Genomic DNA, 8,654 nt, shown 5'->3' with positions numbered 1-8,654 from the left:
TAGGAACAAAACACTCAAAAAATGGTTTTCACCCCGAAGTGAAGACAAAAAAATCTTAAGGTTCTAACCTAGAATGGCTAGTTTTCATCCTTCAAATGGGAATGTTTGGAAGTACTGGTCGAGAATCATCTCGGTGGTACTGAATCGAATAAAGCACCCTCAAACATGTGCTTGGACAAAAACAATAAATATCCTCCTTAGAGGTGCTGAACAAGAATGACCCGGAGGTACCAACCCTATACAAAAACTTTTTAGGACAAAACTTATGAAGGCTCAAAAGTTCTATTGGGAAACAAACAATTTTGGAGGATAATCAGACGATGTCTTCCTCAAAACAAACAAAAAGGCAAAAGAAAGGGGAGTGGATCCTCTTTTAGAAATTATTGATAGGGAAGTGGATCCTCTTTTTTTTTCTTGAACAACTTGAGGATTATCGTAATTTTTGTCACTCTAGCAACTTTTCTTTTGTCGAGCAGTAGTACAGACTCCACCAGTTGAAATATAAGCTCACCAAACAGATTAGAGTTTATGCTAGCTTCTTATATGCAAACACAAATATATTATTAGGTTATTCCTCTTTGATACGTTACTTAGATTTTTAGTTGGCGGACTTGTTCACCAAGGACTAGATTCAACTCTACAAATCCGATGGTGCTGATCTGGCACGAATTTGAGGGGATGGTAGTGATATATATTAGTCTTTGTGTAGAGTGTTATTTGTAAAGGGGGTTTATGTATTCTTTTCATGTTTACCTTGTATATTTACACCGGCTGACAAAATTATACCAGTTGCATTTATTTCATGGCAATACATCACAGTGCCGATGTATACTACTGCCGAGGAGTCAGGATTGGCACAAATGTTCACGTATAAACGGAGAGGGTCTTTTTTATTCTGGGTTCACAATGCTCCATCTCATGGTTTAATCTACGAGTCAGGGTGCGCCCTGACGACCGATGACTGTTGGTTTCTAAACAAAATAATATGGACCTATTATTGACGTGTTGCTTTAATCACTAACCTGTCTTACCATGAATTGTTCCCTTTTCCTTTCGCTAGTTGCCGCAGCACCTGAAACGCACTTGGTCAGACCTGCATCCAAGCACGCAGAATATGACCAATGAGAGCAAGGATGAAGATGCAGCAGCACCAGTGCGCTACAGGCGAGTCGACACTGAGAATGCTTGCTTTAACTACCGTATCAGTTTTGAGCACCAGATCAGAGCCTTCACCAATTGGTGTTGCCCCCGGGCAACGCACTCCTAGGCGTGATTGAACGGTTTGCAAGAGTATTTTGGAAATTATTAGGAGTATCACTTCCCTATCAGAAAGCACGCAGGTATACAACAGATTAAACGTACATATGCCATGATTTCCACTCAGCCGGTTCCTAGTAAAACCATGTTGGGTTTGGAAGCTTAGCTTCGTATTTCTCGAGAATCAACATAAACCATGTTGGATTTGGCATATATCCCTGGTGGTCGTTTTCAATGTTCATTGGGCGCTAGTTTTATCAGCCATATGGTACGGTGCCGAATATGGAATTTATCGGGTAATATACCAATACCAACCCATTTGTCAGGATCCCTAGACTAATCATCGAATCTAGTTGTCACTTGGAACTTTAAAATCAGAAATGTTAAGCCCTCTTGCAAGTACGGGAGTGTTTTGAACAGAGATTTTTGGCACGCGTGCCAACCTTGTTAGACTAATTGACAATAATTTCAAAAGCAACTAAAAGAATAAAATTTCAAAAAAGGCAGAAGTCTTCAAATTTAGTGACAAGAATGAGAAGATTGCGGTTTCATTAAAGATATATATATAGGTAAAAAGGATGAAAAGGTTAAAATTATCTTTGAATTTTTTTAGTGTCATTCCTAATTTCCATAACATATTTAGTATCTAAACTAATATCATCACTAGGATACGTACTCATCCATCCCAGTATCTTTCAGCTATTGCAATGGACAAACATTCAACTGAAACCATAAAATTGTTATTAAATTTAGACTTCCACCAGAGTTCCTTGGCTGAATCGAGAGAAATGTTCATGTGTAAAAAATATGGATGAGTAAAATAGCGTTTACAAAAAAAAATACATTTGACTAAATGGCATTACTAGTGTAATGCGTCAAGTTTGCGACAACTCGTGCTTGAGCCATGGGTGCAGGTGGTGTTCTCATGGAGCTCGTTGGACGTTCTTATTGTCAGCTCCCCTGTCAGCCTGGGCCTCAACGTTTGTTCAGGTTCTAGGGTGAACTTCTTTGCTTTCGATGGTGCGACACTCTTCGATCTAGGGCGATAGGAAAATGGCCTTATTTGGAGCAGAGGCTGGGGCACATCCCCCATTTCGAAAAAATGAATATTTAGTCTATGACCTCGGTTGCCTTGTTTTATCTGTCATCGTGGATTTATTAATTTAAAGTTCAGTGTAATGACTTTGAGTAAACATCATGTAAAAAAGGAATCGCATCGCATTATCAATTGCTTAATCCATACCAAAAGGTTGTATGATTTTGGAATCCTACTCACATGAGTACAAGTGCAAATTTAATAGATACCGGACCTCCCTATTTAAGGTGCTGCCATCCTCTTCTCCCTCAAGTATCTTGCGCTCAGATAGCGCCTTCTACCTTTCTTCGTCTACGGCCTCGTTTACTCAGTTCACAAAGCTGGCTCACAGCAAGGGAGATACCGGCGGCGACGCCGGCTTACTATTCCATGGCAGCAGCACCAGCAGCGACAAAGCTGTTGTCAGCAGCAAGGCGGTGGTGGAGGAGCTGTACAGCGCGGTGGAGCGCGGCGACGCGGACACCGTGCGGCGGCTGCTGAACCCGGACGTGGACTGGTGGTTCCACGGCCCGCGCGCGCACCAGCACCTGGTGCTCATGCGGCTCCTCACCGGCGGCGCCGGAGCCGCCCCCGGCATCCCGTTCATAGTCCGCACGGTCGACGCCTTCGGGTCGACCGTCCTGGCCGAGGGCACCGACGCGACGGGGTTGCTGTACTGGGTGCACGCTTGGACTGTTGGTCCCGGCGGGCGCGTAACGGAGGTGCGTGAGTACTGCAACACGGTGCTCCTCGTGACCAGGCTCGGCCGTGCCGCGGAGGAGACGACGGCGTACTCGCAGCCGCCGTCGCAGCACGTGTGGCAGAGCCGGCTGCCGGACCACGCTCGGAGGAAGCTCCCTGCCCTCGTGCTCGCCATCTGATTCTGTTCTGAACTTCTGATCACTCCTCCAATGGATCTTTGCTGATGACATGTGATCTAGTTGGTCCATGTGCTCTCTAAGCTGTACGTTACAACGATTATATATGCTGTAGCAATTTTTGCTCGAAAAGTATTAAATTTGTCTCTTGAAACAGCCTTTAACCCTGTTTTATTAATATATCAACCATCCCGATACATGAGTTCGGAAAAAAAGTTGATGCAACAACACAAATATGCCTAAAAAGAAAAGAAATAAAGGCTATGACAAAGTGATAAAAACGATAATGACTCGCAATCGCTGCGCCCTCGATCTTTGGCCCACGCTTCAAGCACCCCTAAAGCGCCCCTTGCTAAGCAGCCTATTCAAGAAGAGAATCACCATCGACACGACGCTGCTGTATGGTCCTAGAATTTTCCCCGGCACACATAGTACAATGGGCAAGGTATCCCCACGATGCCCTCTTGGATGGAATGGTGCCACAAGAAGGCGCCACCATGTAAGGATCAAACGAGCCGACAAGGATTTCTTCCAACACCCTCCACACACAAAAAAAAACCAGGCGCAAGGAAGCACCGCCACCTAGCTATGCCGTCCACCAACATATTTGCGCTGCCACAATCATGTAGTAAATATCATCGGCCGCTACGTGACACCAACAATCGGTCTGCAAGAAGAAAGCACAAGACATCGTCAAGACGAGAAAACAGCCCTGCAACCACGTGTGAGTGACCCACCTCCACCGCCGAGAGGCACTCATCGACCGGACATAGCATCAAGTGCACACCAGGCCCAGCGGGCCCGTAAAGCCGCTCCCACCCTGCTGCAATGGGCATGCCACAATGCCATCGTCGCAATCCAAGACAAGTTGCCACCACCACCTTCAGGAAGCCTCACAGCCGCAATACGCTGACCGCTTGAGCCCATTCGGTGCCCGAGGTGCTTAGACCAGGGCCAAGTCGGTCACCAACGACCCGTTGTCGTGGAGCTCCACCGCAGGATGACACCAGCACCACCCGGCCACACCGAACCAGGGCCTCCCAAAACGCACCCCCTCCAAGGAGGGAGATGGCCCCGACCACGCCTCCAGAGCGTGGGTAAGGAAAGGCCAGCGGTGGCGGCTTCGCCCGGCGACCCCTGCCGGCAGTGGCGACGGGAGGAGGGGGAGGAGGGACGCGGCGGCTGGTAAACCCTGTCGTCCTCAAGGGGAGGAGAGGGTGGGGGTCCCTATCGAATTAAATTTGTCTCAGCTTGGTCACCGTTACTTATGAGATGGTTAAGTATAGTCACGAAGGTAGCAACAATGCTCAGGTATGGTTATTGCCCGCATTGTTAAGATTTAAGAACATATCCTCTAAAAAAAAGATTTAAGAACATATCTGGCTTCCCAAAGCAAAGGACTAAGCACGTAGCATCAATGTAACAACGATCTCTCCCCCGGTGAAAATTTCAAAAAAAAATTGTAACTACGCTTCATGTCCCGGTCGCTGGTAGAACATTCTTTTTGCCCACCATAGAAGCACGGATGTCTTCCGCGGGAAGACAACTGAATATGGATTTCCAACCTGACACCATGACATGTTTGCATCTTTATCTGAACTGTGAAATGAGAAGAACAAGCAGTAAGAAATGTTCGGTTGAACCACTCGATAGAATAACAATAGCAGTTGAGGCACTCAATTTTAAAAGCATGCCATTTTCATTTTCTTAGATAATCTGAAGCACTCGTGTTTGTACTGTAATGAGATTATGTTAAATGTAGATGGGCCCAATAAGGCAGCCCATGTGGTCTACAATTTCTGAAATCTCAAGGTCCATCACGTTGGCAGTTTGGGATAGCCTTGGGGAACAAAGTTTAGTCCCACATTGCTAGTTGAGAGAGAGTTCGAGTGGTATATAAGGGCTGCTGTTCTAGTCCTTCAAAGTGAGTGAGATTAGAAGGAGCCCTCGCGCACTCCTCCTCCTCCGCCCGCCCCGCATCGGCACGTTTCGTGACTCGAGTTCGAGTTCGAGACACACTCAAGGAAGACTAAATTTTTGCTTGGTGCACCAACTGAGTTGGGTACATGTCGACCTGCATGTGCATGCTTGCCGCGTATCCTTGGCTTCCTACGCATGGCAACGCGGTCGAGGCGGCTCTCCTCCCAGGCTATACAAAGAGACCGATCAGATCTGGAGAACAGTGCTCTTAGATCTCTCTCACGAAGTTCCTTTGGCTGCGCTACTCTCTAGTATTCCACATCCCGGCGACTGCGTGCACAGCCGTCCGGGAGAGAAGGCCTCCGAAACCCCCGTCTGTTGAGATCCTGCACCGGGAGACGAGCGATAAGGTTTTTGGGGAGCGTCTCGGCGTGACTGCTCGCTGCTGTTCGTGCTCTTCTTCGCCGGTTCGACTGCTTCATCGACGACTCCGACTACACCATGGGCGACATCAACAACTCCCATGGTGGTGCTGCTGCGACCTTCCCGGTCGCGGTGTATGTGCTTTTCCTCTCCTACCTTGCAATGCTACTTGTTCCATGTTCAGATCTGATGCATGTGCTTAGTCTGATGTGTGTGGTTAAGTATGCTTGTGCATATGTAATGTTGCTTTCGGTAATTAAACTCACACGGAAATTGCCTAGTAATCCAACAATCCAAAAACCTTATATGTTTAGGCAATTTTCACCATCTGGTTTTGCTGCTGCGCTCAAACCGAGCCCGTTTACGGGTTCTCATTTCAAGAGATGGCAGAATAAGACCCTCTTGTGGCTCACTTCTATGGGCGTGCACCGAGTTGCGGAAGGTACTCCCAGAGGTCCGCTTACTCCTGACGAGGATAAAGCGTTCAGGGATGCCACCGTAATCTTTGTGGGTGCCGTCCTAAGTGTGCTTGGAGACAAGTTGGTTGATGCTTATCTGCACATCCGAAATGGGAAGGAACTGTGGGATGCATTGGACGCTAAGTTTGGTGCTGCCGATGCCGGAGGTGAACTGTATGATATGGAGCAGTTCAATGACTACAGAATGGTTGAGAACCGATATGTGGTAGAACAGGCTCATGAGATACAGATCATGGCAAAGGAACTTGAGCTCCTCAAGTGTGTGCTACCGGACAAGTTTGTCGCGGGATGCATTATCGCTAAGCTTCCCCCTTCATGGAGGAACTTTGCCACTTCTCTGAAACATCAGAGGCATGAGTTCTCTGTTGAGAATATCATGGGCTCTTTGGATGTTGAGGAGAAGGCGAGGGCAAAAGACAAACACACTGGAGGAACCGAGGGACGTTCTGCTGCCAATATGGTACAGAAAAATACCCACAAGTCCAAGGGAAAGAACAAGGGAGTCTTCCAGACCACCAACTTCAAGAAGAAGGGGAAAACGGAGAAGAAAGATCCTTGCTGGGTGTGTGGTGAGATAGGCCATTGGGCTAATCACTGTCCACAACGCAAAGGAAAGAAAAGTCAGGCTGGACAGAACTCAAATTCTGTCAGCATGATCATTGGCAACTGATACGCGTACATCACGCGTCCGTTGGGAACCCCAAGAGGAAGGTGTGATGCGTACAGCGGCAAGTTTTCCCTCAGTATGAAACCAAGGTTTATCGAACCAGTAGGAGCCAAGAAGCACGTTGAAGGTTGATGGCGGCGAGATGTAGTGCGGCGCAACACCAGGGATTCCGGCGCCAACGTGGAACCTGCACAACACAAACCAAGTACTTTACCCCAACGAAACAGCGAGGTTGTCAATCTCACCGGCTTGCTGTAACAAAGGATTAGATGTATAGTGTGGATGATGATTGTTTGCAGAAAAACAGTAGAACAAGTATTGCAGTAGATTGTATTTCAGTATAGAGAATTGGACCGGGGTCCACAGTTCACTAGAGGTGTCTCTCCCATAAGATAAACAGCATGTTGGGTGAACAAATTACAGTTGGGCAATTGACAAATAAAGAGGGCATGACCATGCACATACATATTATGATGAGTATAGTGAGATTTAATTGGGCATTACGACAAAGTACATAGACCGCTATCCAGCATGCATCTATGCCTAAAAAGTCCACCTTCAGGTTATCATCCGAACCCCTTCCAGTATTAAGTTGCTAACAACAGACAATTGCATTAAGTATTGCGCGTAATGTAATCAGTAACTACATCCTCGAACATAGCACCAATGTTTTATCCCTAGTGGCAACATCACATCCATAATCTTAGAGATTTCTGTCACATCCCCAGATTCACGGAGACATGAACCCACTATCGAGCATAAATACTCCCTCTTGGAGTTACAAGCATCTACTTGGCCAGAGCATCTACTAGTAACGGAGAGCATGCAAGATCATAAACAACACATAGATATAAATTGATAATCAACATAACATAGTATTCTCTATTCATCGGATCCCAACAAACACAACATATAGAATTACAGATAGATGATCTTGATCATGTTCGGCAGCTCACAAGACCTGACAATTAAGCACAATGAGGAGAAGACAACCATCTAGCTACTGCTATGGACCCATAGTCCAGGGGTAGACTACTCACACATCACTCCGGAGGCGACCATGGCGGCGTAGAGTCCTCCGGGAGATGATTCCCCTCTCCGGCAGGGTGCCGGAGGCGATCTCCTGAATCCCCCGAGATGGGATTGGCGGCGGCGGCGTCTCTGGAAGGTTTTCCGTATCGTGGCTCTCGGTACTGGGGGTTTCGCGACAAAGGCTATTTGTAGGCGGAAGGGCAGGTCAAGGGGCGTCACGAGGGGCCCACACTACAGGTCGGCGCGGCCAGGGCTTGGGCCGCGCCGCCCTGTGGTTTGGCCACCTCGTGGCCCCACTTCGTCTCCTCTTCGGTCTTCTGGAAGCTTCGTGGCAAAATAGGACCCTGGGCGTTGATTTCGTCCAATTCCGAGAATATTTCCTTACTAGGATTTCTGAAACCAAAAACAGCAGAAAACAAAGAATCGGCACTTCGGCATCTTGTTAATAGGTTAGTTCCAGAAAATGCACGAATATGACATAAAGTGTGCATAAAACATGTAGATATCATCAATAATGTGGCATGGAACATAAGAAATTATCGATACGTCGGAGACGTATCAGCAACACAGAGGAAGGAACTACATGGTATGGTAATATATTACCTACCGTTCTTTCGGTGTTTCAGCCCACGGAATGGTGGGTTGATACAGGTGCCAATGTTTATGTGTGTGTGCTGACATCTCCATGTTTACCTCTTATCAGGCCCGAGGTTCCTCAGTAATGATGGGAAATGGGTTACATGCTACTGTTCGTGGTGTTGGCTGATGTCTACGCACGCTTCTATTCCTGTAGACAGTCTTGGGCCTCCAAGAGCAGAGGTTTGTAGAACAACAGCAAATTTCCCTTAAGTGAATCACCCAAGGTTTATCGAACTCAGGGAGGTAGAGGTCAAAGATATCCCTCTCAAGCAACCCTGCAATTA

General features: G+C 47.1%; 1 protein-coding gene across 1 annotated transcript; it reads left to right on the top strand.

Moving 5' to 3' along the window:
• Positions 1–2,621: 2,621 nt before the first annotated feature.
• On the top strand, positions 2,622–3,369 carry LOC127349204 (senescence associated gene 20). Its single transcript, XM_051374978.1, has one exon. It carries the CDS (start codon positions 2,890–2,892, stop codon positions 3,211–3,213), a length of 324 nt encoding a protein of 107 aa, XP_051230938.1. The 5' UTR covers positions 2,622–2,889; the 3' UTR covers positions 3,214–3,369.
• The last annotated feature ends 5,285 nt before the right edge of the window (positions 3,370–8,654 follow it).

Source organism: Lolium perenne, chromosome 4 (genome assembly GCF_019359855.2).
Source record: "Lolium perenne isolate Kyuss_39 chromosome 4, Kyuss_2.0, whole genome shotgun sequence".
Lineage (NCBI taxonomy): Eukaryota > Viridiplantae > Streptophyta > Magnoliopsida > Poales > Poaceae > Lolium > Lolium perenne.
The sequence above is the reverse complement of the archived record's forward strand: the minus strand, read 5'-3'. Positions and strand labels throughout refer to the sequence as shown.